The sequence below is a fragment of the Odontesthes bonariensis genome, chromosome 15, assembly GCF_027942865.1.
Source record: "Odontesthes bonariensis isolate fOdoBon6 chromosome 15, fOdoBon6.hap1, whole genome shotgun sequence".
NCBI lineage: Eukaryota > Metazoa > Chordata > Actinopteri > Atheriniformes > Atherinopsidae > Odontesthes > Odontesthes bonariensis.
This window is the reverse complement of record NC_134520.1, coordinates 26,902,720-26,918,936: the sequence shown is the minus strand read 5'-3', so window position 1 is coordinate 26,918,936 and position 16,217 is coordinate 26,902,720. Positions and strand designations below refer to the sequence as shown.

General features: G+C 39.6%; 1 protein-coding gene across 10 annotated transcripts in view; it reads right to left on the bottom strand.

The window, feature by feature from the left end:
* Window positions 1-16,217, bottom strand: part of sgip1a (SH3GL interacting endocytic adaptor 1a) — a 64,399-nt gene that overhangs the window by 7,950 nt on the left and 40,232 nt on the right. For 6 of the 10 annotated variants that reach the window (XM_075485772.1, XM_075485771.1, XM_075485776.1 and 3 more), the window contains 13 exons: window positions 15,985-16,006; window positions 15,787-15,871; window positions 13,428-13,513; window positions 12,274-12,354; window positions 11,563-11,637; window positions 10,612-11,376; window positions 9,120-9,241; window positions 8,731-8,884; window positions 4,413-4,472; window positions 3,326-3,437; window positions 2,218-2,373; window positions 628-763; window positions 12-214 (listed from right to left, as the gene is read on the bottom strand). In XM_075485772.1, the coding sequence (XP_075341887.1) occupies window positions 12-214; window positions 628-763; window positions 2,218-2,373; window positions 3,326-3,437; window positions 4,413-4,472; window positions 8,731-8,884; window positions 9,120-9,241; window positions 10,612-11,376; window positions 11,563-11,637; window positions 12,274-12,354; window positions 13,428-13,513; window positions 15,787-15,871; window positions 15,985-16,006 (2,057 nt within the window). The remainder of the gene's footprint in view (window positions 1-11; window positions 215-627; window positions 764-2,217; window positions 2,374-3,325; window positions 3,438-4,412; window positions 4,473-8,730; window positions 8,885-9,119; window positions 9,242-10,611; window positions 11,377-11,562; window positions 11,638-12,273; window positions 12,355-13,427; window positions 13,514-15,786; window positions 15,872-15,984; window positions 16,007-16,217) is intronic. The other 4 variants (XM_075485774.1, XM_075485780.1, XM_075485777.1 and 1 more) reach the window with 4 other exon arrangements.

The window sequence follows — 16,217 nt, the reverse complement described above, 5'->3', positions numbered from 1 at the left end:
ATGGACTGTACCATGCAGCAGGAGGTAAGACAGCCTGTAGTTTTGAAACGCCTCCATCGACAGGTACAAGGAACTGGACGTTGTTGAGGGCCATCGCCGTTGACATGGCCTCCCCATTATATTTGTAGTCTATCCTCAGGTCAGTGCTGGTGGGCTCACACCTCCAGCTCACCGCCAGGTTCAGAGGACTCGACTGGTGGCCCTGTGTCGATACCTGTCCACAGACATAAGAGTGAAGGCATGATAACAAAAAATAAAAATAAAATAAAAACCTCTTCATACTGTATATTTGTATATAGCTAATGTTTATTCACTATTTTTTATTTTATTCTATTTAATTTGCTTGTTTTTACTTTAATTGTTTACATAGCTTTATAATGTATGCTGCTACAACAAAATAATTTCCCAATTTGGGATGAATAAAGTACTTATCTATCTATCTATCTATCTATCTATCTATGATATGAAAATGCTCTTTTTAATTTATTTTTATTGTATAATTCTAGTGTATTGTCTTTAAAGCTCATTCAAACTCCTGTGAATAACAACACATTCAGTGGACGAAGCAAGCTGTGAACCATTGGGCTAATTTTGGGGGATGTAAGTACTCCCAAAGGCCAAGCCTACCTGATACTTGAGCATGTCCACATTGTAGTATGTTGCCTGTGGCTTCTGCTCTGCCACCTTCTTTAAATGAGATATCAGGTTTGGCATATTCACCCAGAAGTCCTTGGCATTGGCCTTGGCTTGTGTGGTGGTGTCACTGTTGGGGAAGCAATGGAAAATATCAACCAAATGAGAGAAATGTTATTGAACTCTTTGGATTTTCTAAAATGGTGAATCTGCTCTCTCCATTTGTTTAAAAGCAAAGATCTCATTCAATGACCAACGAGTCAAACTTGGATTTTACAATTAGCTGCAGGTTAAAAACAAAAACAAACATAAGCTCGAATAACTCAGTGCTTTTGTAAAATGACACTGCTCTACGCTTAGGAAAATATCTGACAAATTTTGCTTTACTATGACGATAAATATCATAATAATGAACAGCTTTTAACAGGGATTGTTTTTTAGTGTTCAATATTTAGTTGTCATGGGTTACACTAGATAGTGAAATATTGATCAATAAGATCAAATAAAACTTCTTAAAAATCAAACTGCTTTGTTCTAACATCAGATCAAGAGAGAGGTGACAGCTTAACGACAATGTTGATACGCAGGGCAACGGTTAGACTAGTGAGGAAGACGTAAAGCTACCATAGGCAAAAAGACAGGTTCTCATTTTTCAAATATAAAGAAGAAGCTTTATCTGACAAATCTAATTTAAGATTTTATTATTCTACGAGTGCAACATGACTCAAACAAAAAAAAAAGAAATAATGTATCCGAAAAGCCAGATGACCTCATGATGATTCAATGCGCAGTCAGCGTACATGTCTGGAATGATCTCACCAAAGTTTGAGCATCCTCAGTGGTCAGAGCTTAACCCATTAAGACCCGTTGCGTACCAGAACCCATTTAAAGGGAGCAGTTCAGGTCTTAATGGGTTTCACAACCACAAACAAAACCATATGGGAAAATAAATGTTCACTCTTCCAGATACCTCATAGTTTTACCACTTTGCATGTATACTATAAACACTTTCTTTTAACACTTCTTTGCTACTTATTTGTCAATTCAATTAATTCTAAATCTCATTCTGACATCCCCTTTTAATCTACACTCTTTTCATCATGTAATTGACTTATTTCATGCTGATTGTTAAACATTTAATTCACTGAGTTTGCATTACATGACAATGTATATGTATAGTGTGCATGGCTCATTGGGTGAAAATGATCGTTATAATATTCAAAGGTGATATACAAATCAAGAGAAATTAGAAAAAAAATAACTAAACGTCTGAAATATAACATCTGAAATAAGTTCACTTGTGCTTTTTAAACTATCATCTCACAAGTCCTCTGAGTGAAATTTATGTTATTAACATCATGTATGATGTCCACGCATCTGAATTGGTTTTAATAGGTTTAGTTCAATTGTAACATGTTAAACATTTTGGGGGAATTTTGAAGTTAGGTAGTAATGCTTTCGGACTCAAAGAAGATGCTGTAAATAATCTAAGTGCGATCACAAAAAGGTTAGGTCAACCTCCCATCTTCAAATTCATTTATTTGCTGTTTTAGAAAAGTTGGGTGAGCTCAGTAATGACATTACCAGCAGAGCAGCTGGGGGTTAGGCAGCACATGCTCCAGTCGGCTGTAGTTGGTTATGCTGAAGGTTAGCACGGCGGGGGACGGGTTATTGGCAAAGTGCCGTGTGATTCCCGCCGGAAACGACAAAACCATCTCACCTATGATCTTCACAACACACCTGAGAGGAAGACGGAGGGAGGGGTAGGCAACAAATATGGTTATTAGTTCCTGTTTCCTTTGTTAATAAATCTTAATCATTGTAATACTGGCTGGACAAGAGTCAGAAAAGGATTAATAAATCATGATTCACACATGACTACAAAATCAAAGCACTGCTATGATAAGAAACATGCTAAAACCAATAAGTCAATAAATTGATAACTCATCATTTCACTACTCTCAACACCACAGCTCACATCAAAGTAGTGCAAACACAAAAACAAGCATGCTCAGTTATGCTCAGCTACTTTGCAAGGGTGGGATTTTACCAGAAACTGTCATCATGAGGAATGCATTACACACCATAACAAAGTCATAAGCAGGTAACCTAAGTGTTTACACGTCGATTTGCCAAAATATACAGTTTTCTATATATCTATTGTGACAAAATTTTTGAAAATTGAATAAAAGACTGGTGATTTTTAATGAAATAGAATGTCAGTTGATATTTCATATATCTATAAACGCATTACTCTTTGTGATAATGAACAAACATTCAAACCCTCCATTTTTGATGAGGTTTGAACACATTTATGAACAGTTGTAAACCTCCAGAGACAGATTTTAACATGTGTATAAAAGGGTCTCATAACAATACTAACTATCATTTATGTGTGATCCCAGAACTGCTCACATCTTATTACAGCTGCTTCACCCCTATCAGTCATTCCTGTATGTACAGCTGACACAAACACCTCAAATGAAGTTAGAGTTGCTGACAAAAAACAAACTAATTTAGTAAACCACCCGTCGTGCTTTCTTTTCAAACTTTATAAACTGAAGAAGCAGCCTCTGTCCATCCCCCACAGAAAAAAGAGAAAAAAGAAAGACGGGCACAATTTGTAACCCTGGTTATGGAGCTCAACTCTAATCAGGAATGATTTGATGTGTGTAAATGTGTGAGGACGTACTTGCTGGGGTCAGCTCCTTTAAAGAAGGCATTGACTGTCTCTGTGAACGCAGCAGCCACAGGAAGTGTGTCCTGAGCCCCCATTGTGAGAGGACTGGGCCCTCTGGAGCAGCCTAACAGCCACACAAACAGACACAACCATAATCAAACACGACAAAAACTCAAGGATCGTATCCAACTTAAAAAAAAGAAATCGACTAAGCTCAATTACTGCTCATCGCAATGTTTCTTTCTTGGTTGTTATAGATCCAATAAAATCAGAATACTTTTTTTTTTTGAGACTGAATTTGAGTGAATTAGTGATTTGAGTTTTCAATAGCTTCAACAGATACATGTTGGATATTCCAAAGCAGGATTTAACACTCTTCCTATTCAACAGTGCAGGCATGAAATGAGCAAAACATGTGCAAATTACAGGGATGAAACAAAACTTTACACCAATTAAAAATAACAAGTAGTGGTGATGTTAGTAAGGTGGAATGAAAATACAACATAATCTGTGAGGAGAACACCCATTTCTCTCTGCTCTTTGACTGTGAAACTTTAAAATTACACTCAAAAACTTTAAACATTTATCTTAAATTTAGGAATTTCTGCACTGAACGTTAAGACACTCATCTTTTCTGTTATCTGAATAAGCATAGCTGGATGAGAAAGAAGAGGCAGAGGCAGACAGAGAAAAAGCTCCAGAAGTGCTGTCTAAGTTGACTTATTCTGACAAAACTGAGAGAAAATCAAGGAGCGCAAATATCAAACTGAAAAACCAGTCGACCAGAAAGGAAAAAAAGTCGCGAAAAGGCCGTTAGAAAAGTGCACAAAGAATGATGACAGTTCAGGGAATAAGAGGGGGTAAGTGCAGATTAAATGAAAATGAACAATGTCACGAGAAACGAAGTTAAAGATATTACACCAGATATTTGAGTGCAGATGAGGTGGAGCTCAGCCTGGAGTCAGCATGGTGAGGGTTAGGTGATGGAAGGATTGACAAGGAGGGGGAAAGGGAGAGGGCAGTGAGGGGGCAAAGCTTGCACAAATGAGCCTCGGAAGAGTGTGTGCATGGACGCTACTCTGGTGCAAAACAAACTTACCTTCAAAGGTTAAATAAAACTTCCCTCTGTCAAACCACACAAGGGATGGCTGGTCATTCTCTGTGTGGGGTGAAGGGGAGGAGGTAGAGGGATGAAAGGGAGGGAGGTGGGTGAGGAGGGGAGAGAAGGACAGTAGCGTGAGTCTCACATGGCAGGTCTATCACATGTCACAGTGAAGTGAAACGTGGGGGTGGAGGCTGAGGGGAGAGACATAACGTGACAAGATGGGAGACATGGGGATGTTCTTTGGAGAAACTTGCATGAGTGAGGTAAGGCTAGATGCAGGTCAAATGAGTGAGGGGTTTCTGAAGGTTGGTAGAGATGGAACTCAATGTGCTGGTATGAGTGATACAGTAGAGCGTACATTGAGACTCTGGAGTCAGAGAGAATCTATTGAGGAGACAATATGTTGCCAATGTCAGGGGCAGCAGCCAGAGCCCAACACAGGAAACAAGAAAATGCTCACATCGGCAACTACTCTCATCACATGCAAACATAGTCTTAATACTGCAGTTTCAATTCAGTTTTATTTATATAGCGCCAAATTACAACAAATGTCATCTGTCTTTAGTCTTTCTGTCCAGACCTCCACTCTTCAAAATTGCAAAATCAGATGGAGGATGACTGCTACAAATGAAGATGCCCAGCAAAGGGAATTCAAGAGACTAAATCCAGGGGAGAGCAGGAAGACAAAGGGACTGTGGTCCACAGAAAAGTTCGGTGTCCCACATTTCAGGGGCTGGATATACCTTGGTATGAAACTGAGAATAGAGGTGTGTCTTTAAAAGGCCCTTAAGCCCAGCTGAACTTGAGGCTACCCTCACAGAGACCAAAACTAGCATTGGGTTCAGAGATTCCTGTTTAACAAGATGCATCTCTAAGCCGGGTCGTGTATTAGCAGATAGACGACAAGAAATTGCAGCTCATTTCTCCACCAACTGCAAAACGTTTCCATTTTACCTAATGAAGTAATCAAGAAAAGTCAAAATTATAAAAAAAAAGTCAGCATTTTGATATAATAACCTTTTCAGGACTAAAAGGCAATTGAGATGTCAGAAAAAACAAAACCACATTCCTGCTTCATTAGTTGACTTTCTTTATAATATTTTTGGACGTAATAAACTGGATAACTTGAGCCTCTCAGCTTCCTAAAAAGTTTCTAAACAGAAGTATGTGAAAGGAGAAAATGGAAACCAGTAGATTCTGAAGACCACATATCAATTGCTTCCTTTGATCAACTGAAAGGCGAAAAGGTGAGAAAAACCTTTTGTCACTCGCCATTGAATGCCGCACCAGTATCAGTGCAGCAAGAATAACGTAATGAAATATTACACAAGGTACTTGTTTAAAAAAAAAAGTTCCACCATGAAATGTAAACTTCATGGCAGACATTCTTTTTGACACTGAAAACTTAATCCTCCCAGCAAGGCACTGCAGGCTTATTTGTTGCTCATACTGTGTTGTGGGGTCCCATGAGTGTGAGTGAAGGTGTGTTGATGAATGAGTCACTTGACATGCAGAGTATTGGGTAATGGCATGATGAGAGCAGTGCAGTGCTTCATGTGGAGAACAAAAGGGCAGGTGTTCTGATGGGGAGGGGGGTGCTGGGTCTGGTGGTCTCTGTGGCTGCAAAGTGCTTGAGTGACAGGTGTATAAAGTGGGAGTCAGGGCTCAAGTGTGGGAGTCGACTGAGTCACAGCCTAATTGAGATTGGCTGAACTTGAGGCTATGTCATGCACTAGAGCTAGAGAGAGAGGATGGCATGAATACCAAACAGCTGCTTGTCTAATTCAGCCTAGTTGTCAAGTCAGACTTCAAACAACTGAAAGCAGGGGCTCTGATCTGACAGCATGCGTGACAATGTGGGCTTTGAATGTTTGCGTGAGAAAGAAAGACAGACAAAATGGATCTCAAGGGCCAAGAGATGAGGAGCTCTTTAGACGCGCTCACCGAACACACTACACTGTTCACCGTGATGCAAACTTAGAGCAAAGCTATCTGAGAGAGACTGTGCTGAACTCTGTGCAGAAAAAAAAAAAAAAGAGTCGCCAAGAAGAGAGACAGGAGGTTGCCATGGTGACATAGGAAGACAGTCACCGGTGTACAGTCAGAAAACAGAGAGAAAAGTCTCACAGGCAGATGGACAAAGGGGAAGACTTTTTTTTTTTTTTTTTTTTTTTTAAATCTGTCAATAGCCGTGATTTTTCCAAGCAGATTTTATCTGTGACATTCAAGAGACTGAGTCAGAAAAGGAAGGAACGCATGAGAATATATGCAGATAGGCGGGATCGAAACCATAAAAAGTATTAAATGTCTGGGAAATATGTGGGAGGGTATGAGCCGGTAAAACAATTTAGAAAAACAATGATTCACTGAAAGTTGCTACACTTGAGAAGAAAAAAAATATGAATGTGTTGTCTGTCCTAACATCTAATTGAAAGCAGGTATTTAAACAATGACAAAAAGATGGCCTTTTCACACAGTTCATAATTTGATGTGTATTTTGCCTAAAAAGGTGCATTTGAGGCAAAACAAAAAAAAAAGAGCCATGTGTTCACTGTTTGAATACCTACACTTTCCGAATGACATTCATTGAAAAGGTAACAAAAACACTCAGTGACTGCCTTTACCCTTCTCTGCCAAGAGCATTCTGGGTAAAGAACATCAGACAGATTTAAAACTCACAAAGGAGCACCTCCAACTCCAACCCTTATGAAATGCCATTGAATCACTATCAAATCAACAGATAAATACTTCATTAGTTAAGTATACCCATTAAATGGATACAATTACGATAGATATTAAATAACTAAATTAATACAAACATAAAGATGAGATAATGTAGCTCAACTAAAAAATGCTTTTAACAATTACTTTTTCCAGAGGATAGTTGTTCTTCAGTTCAGGGGACTTTACTTTCTAATATCAAATTTACTTCCCAACTTCCCCTTATTTCTACTTCTGATAGTCAAATGACAGGGCGTGGTTATCTTAGTCAAACAGCCACAGAGAAACTACATCAACTACATCAACTTGTTGACATAGTATTTATCAGGTTTTTTAATAGGAGTATTTATCTAAGTATTCATTTATTAATTAAGTAATGACTCAGATGGTATTTCATGTGCCACAACATGTCCCCTTTCCTCTCAGAAGGGAACTGTACTATACCTGCAAATGATTCAAAGTGTCTCTCAAAGGTGGGCAGTTTGTCTACAAAAGCATCATCCTCTGACAAGCCAAAGAGCAAATCAAGGGACAAACGAAAACAAAAACAGAAAAAAAACAAAAAACAAATAAAGCACTGTCATGCATATGAAATGAAGCTGTAACGAAATTAACATCTTGAATACAAAAATGTGTTGTAAATGCCCAAACTGGAAGCAGTGGAACTAGAAAGAAGACAGTTTACAATTTAAAACAGCGCCTGTGACCTTTTTCCTGCTATCAAGGCCAACAGATTTCTGGTCTAACAGGAAAACCACGCTAAATAAAAAATACATGCTTGATTGGCTGTAATTAAGTTCTGGACACTTGTATAATAAATTCTTCATAGTTGATTGAATTTAGTGACATATTCACATATTCAGTCTGTGACTAAAATGGAGATTTTATTCTTACTTTACATGAAGTGAATCTCCCTCTAAGGGTCTATTTTTTTTTTTAATCTGCCATGACGCCATGTCACAGTCTGAGATTTGCTGTTATCCCCTCACATGTCTGCACTGCAGGGCCCTCCAACACTAAGTCTAAAGTTAGATCAAGGAGTAGAAATTGTTATTTTACACCAGTTCATGAAACAAGGGTATGGTGAAATGTTTGCAATTTAAAATGAACACCCTGCTTCATATGCTCACCTCCCACTCACACTCTGCATTCGTGTAAGCATGAAAATTAATTTGTCTGTGTGCGTCAACATAAACCAGACACAATATTTATCTGCTCTTTTATGACTCATTGTATCAAAGTGACATTTTTAACTAATTCTTTCTAAGAGTTAAAAATGTATTGTTGTAACACTGAGAGATAGTACACAGATCTAAACTGTGCATGGTGACAAGATTTAGCGATTATATGCATCATGTCGCAAAGCATTATTACTAAGAAACTGTCCGTTTCCCATTTAGTTGAAAGTAAAATAAATACATAAGCGCATAACTCAATGAGCACAAAAAACTGAGCAATAAGAAAGACAGGGTCGGTTCATAAAATAAATAGTAAACTTTTAATGTTGCACAAGAACAGGCAATTCCGTTTTGACTGCAGGCTTTTGTGAGCGGACCCATCACGCTGCACAGCTCAATGAGGGTTCACACACCTGACACAGATACGCAGAGCTCCTTGCTGACAGTGGGGGTGGTGGCGGCACTCATGGAATTGGTGGAGGAGATAGACGAGGTGCTCTCGGCCCGTGCCAGCGGGGCAATTGGGGGAGGGCTTGCCGAGTGGATAGGTGGGCTGAATGGCCGAGTCTGAAAATATACACAGGAGTTATTTAATCACCTTAAATTGTTTAGGACGATCAATTTAGGCTCCGTGATATACTTGGTTCTGCCAAAACTAAAATATATTCCTTGTTTGGCTTCTTATGGTTGAATTCGACGAAATTCCTTTGAATTTTAAACCATAAATGACTGACATGACGTTATTCTCAAAATACCATTTAAAAAAACATTTAAACTTATGACACAAAATGACAGATCTTACCGCATCTCCAACACTGGGTTTCCCAGGAGGAAGTTTGGGTCGTGAAGGGGGGCGTGGTGGAGGTGGAGGTGGGGTTGGGTTGACCGATGAAGGGGTTGTAGGTCGTACAGGTGAGGAGGAACCTGTACAAAAGGAGAACAGAAGCAAATAGAGGCTCAAATAAAATCATTTCAGATTGAAGATCACACCACAGCTGACACAGGTATAACACATCAGCTGTGTTTACGTCGACCTCTTCTGTTGAGACTCGTTTAAATCTAAAAATAGGACTGACGGGTGTTCAACCCTTTGATAATCAGATTAATATGATTGTTCCCCTCGGGTTGGAATAAATATGTTTTCTGTGCATCCTGAAATCATATGAAGGTAAGGTAATGAGCCTCTGAGGGGACACAACATGGACCAAAAGAAAAACTAAATGGGTCCGTGACAATTTCACTGAAGAGCTTAGAAGAGTTAAGGATTGTTGAACGTCTTGATGAAATATTGTTACAGTGCTTGATTCTTGATCAGTTAATTCAGTCATGGAAACTTTCTGTCTTTAGTTTCATCCACAGCGTCTCAGTCTGCTCCAGGACAGGCCAAAGAGTCAACTGAACTGTAAAGGTCCGCTTGCTCGCAGATAGTAGGAGAAGTAGGCTTTATGTGCTGCTGAGTTAGGAATACAATTGGGAAAACAACATCTTTCTTCTTTAGTTATATTTTTTGCAAATCAGCAAAAAGTCTCACTTTTACATGCCAAGAGTGTTTCATCCGCCTTAAAAGCTTTGCAGAATATAAACAAATAATTGATCAGACCTCTTAAACTAGGGTCCATGTACACACTTAAATGTATCGTCTAATCAGAATAATTTCCATCAGACTGAAGAAACACTTGTCCATGTAAATATAGCTTATGAGTGAAATTTGAGTTTTTGATGATCAGTGTGATATATAATATATATATAATATATTTATAAATATATTTTCTTTTTTTTCTACAAATAATCAGAGCATGTGATTTACTGGAGACAGGAAAAAGTCCTACCCCAGTACAATCTGATCTTTGATCACAACTCAAAACAAAAACCTCTGCTAACATAACAAGCAGAGGTAGAATTCTAATCTACACCCATCTAGGCCAAAATTTGACCTCCTTTTTTCTGCACATAAAAAAAAAAAAAAAAAAAAGCAGATTTATTTCAACAATGAGGATGGTGCAATCCACTGAAAGGATATCTGGAGGGGGGGCCCTGCTGGGAGTACTATCCCTTCTCACCAGTGAAAGATTTTTTGTGTGGAAGCTATAAACATTACTTATCAGCGGTACAATGACTAAGACACGATCATTATATTTACCATAATTCCATCTGTGAGAAAGGTTTGGGCAAAAAATTTGACAAGTGTCTCAAAACCTTCTTTTGAGATGAGAAAAAATTATTCTTATTTAGATGGGCTGGGAGAAATTTGTTTTCTATTAATAATATTCTACTTAGAAACATGAACTACTCACCGCTATTTGTGCCACCAGTTCCAGATGTAGGACCTGGTGATGACACAACTGCGCGGTATGTTGGTGGAGGAGGTGGTGGAGGTGTACTCCGACTCCCCTGGCTGACATCTTTGGGCGAGGTGACTCTTTCCCCTCCATCCTCTTTGGGCTGGGAGATGTCTGTGTTCTTGGACTGCTCCTCTGGAGAGACCACAAGGGGGGCCGACCGTGCTGCAGGTTCTTCAGAAGGGGGAGTCGAGGCTTTGGGGGTAGAAACTGGTGGGACACTAACAGGTGAGCCGAGAGGAGGAGGGGAGGAAGCTAGAGGTGATGCAAGCTCTTTTGGTGCTGGGGGAGAGGTGGCGAGTTTGAGAGGATTTCGATCCTCTGGTGTGGAAGGACCTGAACTGGCAAGAGGGGCAGTGGGTTCCTCTGAAGCAGGTTGGGAGTTTGGTAGAGGGGGTACAGGGTCTTCCTTTGGGGGAGGGGAGGTAGGAATAGGTGGTGCAGGGTCCTCTGGAAGAGGTGGTGATGTAGGGAGGGGAGGAGCAGGAGATTCAGGTGGAGGTGGGGAGGCTGGTGGCGGAGGTGCTGGTTCTTCTGGTGGAGGTGGTGAGGAGGGTAGAGGGGGTGCAGCATCCTTTGGTAGAGGCGACTTTTCACTGAAGCACACCCACATGTCACTTTTGTCCTCACTATCAGTGGAAGCCTGTTCTGGTCCAAAAATGTTGTCCAAATCAGCTATCGAGGGCTTCCTAGTTGAGACGTCTGTTTCCGCTGATGCTTCTGAGACAGAGGCAACCAGAGACAGTCTGTTAGTGTCTGTTGTGAGATGTTCAGTCAATTCATATTACGGGATAAAATACACACAGATAGATACACCGACAGAGGAAGTTAGAGGTAAAGAAGCTGTAATCCCAATAGGAAAGCCTGTTTTAATTGAAAGTAGAAATTGACAGCAAGACTTCTCACCAGCATCATTTGCAGAAGGGGGTCCAGTTGTTGGGGGAGAAGCTGGAACATTCTTGGGTGGAAGTGGAGGAGGAGCTGAAATGATATTGTAAACTCAGTAAGGAATAATCCATCTAGGCCAAGGAACAAGGAACTCTTTAAGAGTTGTACTATATTGTATGTGGCTGATTCACATCCCTGCAGCTTATTTTGAGCTGCGTATGACAGTGACTTGAGGAACAATGAAAAAAATAAAGGGGACTAATCGATCAGCTTATAACACAAAAGAACATCACTTAACATAAGATAAATATTGTTTATCACCTGCCAAATACATACACAATAACTTGAGGAAGGAACACCCAAAACCATCCACCATGCAGCACAGTACTGTACAGTTCAGTCACCACCATGCCAAATGCAAGAGGAAGGCAGCAAGGGAGGAAGGGGGTGATGCAAGAGCAAGGTATTGAACCGCTCCTTTACAAAAGACCTTTACCAATACAAATGCTGGGCTTGTGAAATGGCTGATGAAATGAAACAGATCACATCTGTCTGTACAGAAAGAAAGAGGGAGCGTTATGGCCACACAGTTGTTTGATCAGGACAGTTGGCAGGTTTGTTTGTTAGTCGAATGATGAGGGCGTTCATGAGGTGAGCTGATGGATCCGTGCAGTCATTCCAGGGAGACAAGGAGGTGTGGCACACAGTGCAGAGCATTAGGCAACTTACTTCCTGTGGGGAAGGCTCTGGTCAAAGAGGATTCAGACTCTGAGAGAGGAATCCCCCACACATCAGACTCAGAAAGAACCACTAAGTTCAGGGAGGGACAGAAAAGGCCATGTGAAGGGCAATAGCAGCAGAAACAATCATTAGTTCTGAATCTTGAAAAGAAAAAAAAGATGTTTGTAGGAAAAAAAAAAAACATCAACCAGAAAGCCAATAAAGTCTTTACGCTAATTAAAGTAAATAGATTTGTAGTCTTGGTGACCAAAGACAGTCAGGATGAGTCCAAACACTGTAAGTACTTTTGTCCGGCTAACTAAATGTAAGAGCAAATGTGATAATGGAACATAGTGGTGATTCAGCAAAAGAATAAGACATGTGAAGACTTCTGTTCTTGTTAACTGGCTTCAAATGATGCAATGGAATGCAACACTCCAGGAAAACAATTCAATCTTTATCAGTGATAAAAATGTGGGGACTTTGTAGAACTCAGAGTTTTTAACCCAAGTAATGGCATAGCTGGCATAGAGGAGAACAAATACAATCTTCATCAAAAACTGTGTTTTCTTTGACTGCATTCATTTTATTAAATTGCATATCCACACCCCTACACTTATTATTCAGGGGTTTACACGTTGCTTATACACAGTGAAAATAGATATACAAAGAGCTATTATACTCATCTGAAACCTGTGTAAAGGGATTTGATGTCAAGCTGAAGTTCATCATGCCTGAGATGGTACTTATGTAACAGCTAAGAGCTCTTCAACAGCCTGCATCACTAAATCCTACAGGGCCGGATGCGAGCAGGTGATAGCAGAATCTGCATATTAACAAGCTGCACTATGAACATGAGCATGAGCTCAGGGGGGGAAATTCAACTTTAACCTTAGCCAGGACAGACGGACTGCATCCAAAACTGCACAGTGACCCTGAAGGAAGAATAAATACCGAAATAGGTCAGAGGAAGAGAGAGAGGAAGAAATAAAGAGGGTGTGTCTTATGACAGCCAAGTAGGGCTTAGCCGACAGCCTTACAGAGATAGAAAGAGTGTACTTAGAAAGCCTTTTTCATGGCACTGCTGCCATTATGTGACCACAGAATAGTCTGATTTCAAGAACCAATACAGACAAACACAAAGACACAGGGAGAAGGGCTACCTTCAGTTTTCTCTTCTCCGAAGGCTGTTTCCAAAGGAGGCCCAAATAAGGCTGTGGTGTCCTCAGGGACTGGGGTTTGTTGTCTGCTGCGACACGCGAATGACAACATAGGAGAAGCTGTTAGTTGTTGTGCAGTCATTAATGGAACTTACAGTTACAACAGTTAGATGATGCACGTCACTGCATTTTGTGTTATCTGTTCAGACAAAGTTTGCAGGTGTTGAAAACAAGCTTTTATCACAAATCTATAAATATATCTTTAAATATCATTCTAAGTTATGTGTTCATAATTTCATTTGGGTCTACGAAAACAGTTTTAGATACTTTTGTGCCAAAAAAAAAAATTTTCTGCATCATGTGCATTGTTGAAACACCTCTAGTAGATTCCTATCTGACAGGCTTTGTTTAAGCTTCCATCCCACCTGAAAGACTGGTCAATAGATTGATATAAAATGACATTGTGATAGACAGCTGCTTGCTTATTCTTTGTTTGAGGTGTGCCAAACTACTACAAATGAAGTGTTTCTGGCATTTCAGAAACGTGCGTTGAGTAGGACAGAATAAAAATAACCTCTTTAAAACTATTTTAAAAGATTTGTTAATTTTAAGAAATGCACAATGCTTACATTACAATGGACTTTGGAAGTAGCATATATAGTAACAGAGTGAGATGAGAAACAGCAAATGGGCGAGTAATTGAGCCATGAGACTGCTGGGAACAGTTGAATAAAATTGCACTCTTGCATGTGGTTTGGGGGTAGAATGAAAAAAAATTAGGTTTGCATTTACTTCTGCTATTTGTCTTAAGACGGTAGAGAACAAAACTGAACAATACAGTTGTATTGTATGTGAAGATATTGTCGATATTATAGCTGCAACTGGAGAAATACTCAAACATAACTCATGAATTTCCATTACTTTTAAACTAACTGCACAGGTTAAAGTGAGAAAATCAATAACAAGCACCCAAGCAAGTGGAGAACAAAATGATCTGAACTGAGAAAAATAAATAAATTAGGAACCCATCCAACGTGATTCATCTCTACAGCAGTAGCCATAAAAAGCACACAGAAACACAGCTGAAGCATTCGTAAGAGAGGAATATGTGATGAAGTTGTCAAGGGACAGTGCTGTGTGGATAAAGTGACAGTTTTGCAGCTTCACTGCAGTGACCTGTGGCTCTAAGCAAAGAAAAAACTTTAATTTCTAAATTCTGGTGAGATGCCAAAGGTTGGGCATAACATGAAAGCTTTTATCAGCTGCTCTGTTAAACAGCATTACCCAAACAAGGTCCCCTCTTTCACCAAATATTTTTAATTACAGAACAGTTTTTCATTAGAGAACATGTGCATAAATGTGTTGTGTTGTGTTTGGACAGTCTGCCATAAATCCTAGTTCATCTAACCATGACATTACTTTACGTCTGGATGGGCTGGAAAAACTCCCTAAAAGGCCTGACGATGCATGATGTGTTCTCTTGAATGTATAGCTGATCTCAAATTATAACACTACAGTTAAAGCAATACAATATAACTTCTCAAAAAGCCCATTATGGAGCTCTCCCTACAGGCTTGGAGGTAATGTACAATTACACTGTCGTAAATACAACACCCTTTCGCTTTCACGTTTGTTGACGAACCGGCGAGGAGTCAGAAGGTGCAAGCTATGTCGACCGAGAAGGTAAGAGTAATCAAATGTACCTGGGAGCGTGAGAGGGGTCTATTTGTTTTTGCGGTAGGTGTGCCAGAAAGCAAGTCGAAGTACTTCCGCTCAGCTCCCGGGCCGGTCCAGCAAAGTTACATAGCGCAGTTTTTCCAACTCAGACCCCCGAAGGGCATAGGAGACAGGCCAGTCGTAATATTAAAACTCATTCTAGCCGCACAATTTTTTTCAAGCTGTTATTTTAAAGGTAGAAATGTTACATAGTATTGCTTTAATGAAAACTATCATGTAGTTTCTGAATTAAACAAAGTTACATACTGATACATTAAAACCAGCAAGTGATAATAGTGTACATTAAGAAATTATTCAAATTAGTCTCCACACCACATTTTACAGCCTCTAGAATACATAGTGCAGCAAATTTATGGCTATGTTTTATGACAAAATAATCAATGACAGCCATAGTAAAACTGCTACATCTCTAAAACCACGGTTTCTTTCATGGGAAATTGTCTAAGATGTTAAATCTATGTCTGTAGGGAAAAGTGAAAAGCAGGAGATAAAGCCAATGTCAGACCATTTTCAGAAACAACAACAAAAAAATAAAGTACAACAACCAGTGTAATGTGTGCAGCACGCTTTTATGATTTCAGTTTGACACCTCACGAGGTGTTAAGGGGCTCTGTGAGTTCCATACCTGGGGGGTTGTGGAGCTGGGGCTAGTGTAGGGGCTACAGGAGGAAGAGTAGGAACGACGCGCCTCGGTCTGGCAATCTCTTCACCTGGAAGCACAAATGAAATAAATTCACCACAAATGGGTTTTGCACCATCGCCTGCTAGTTCACTACTTTTAAAAAGTGAGCACGGGCTGAGGTGCAACAAGAAAAATACTTACTGGATGTGTTCCTTTTCAAACCCTGTCACATGGAGGAAAAGAATGACAATAAAATGTAAAATCCAAAGGCATTTATCAAAATATTAAAGTTTAGGCTCTTACAGACTAAAGTTTCCATCCGTACATAAGATATGTAAATAAACTGAAAAATGTCAAATATCAATGCTCTGACCAGTATTATTTTTTCTGAAGATTTGGAAATATTGTGTAGTTAAGATGAGGTGTTATGAATG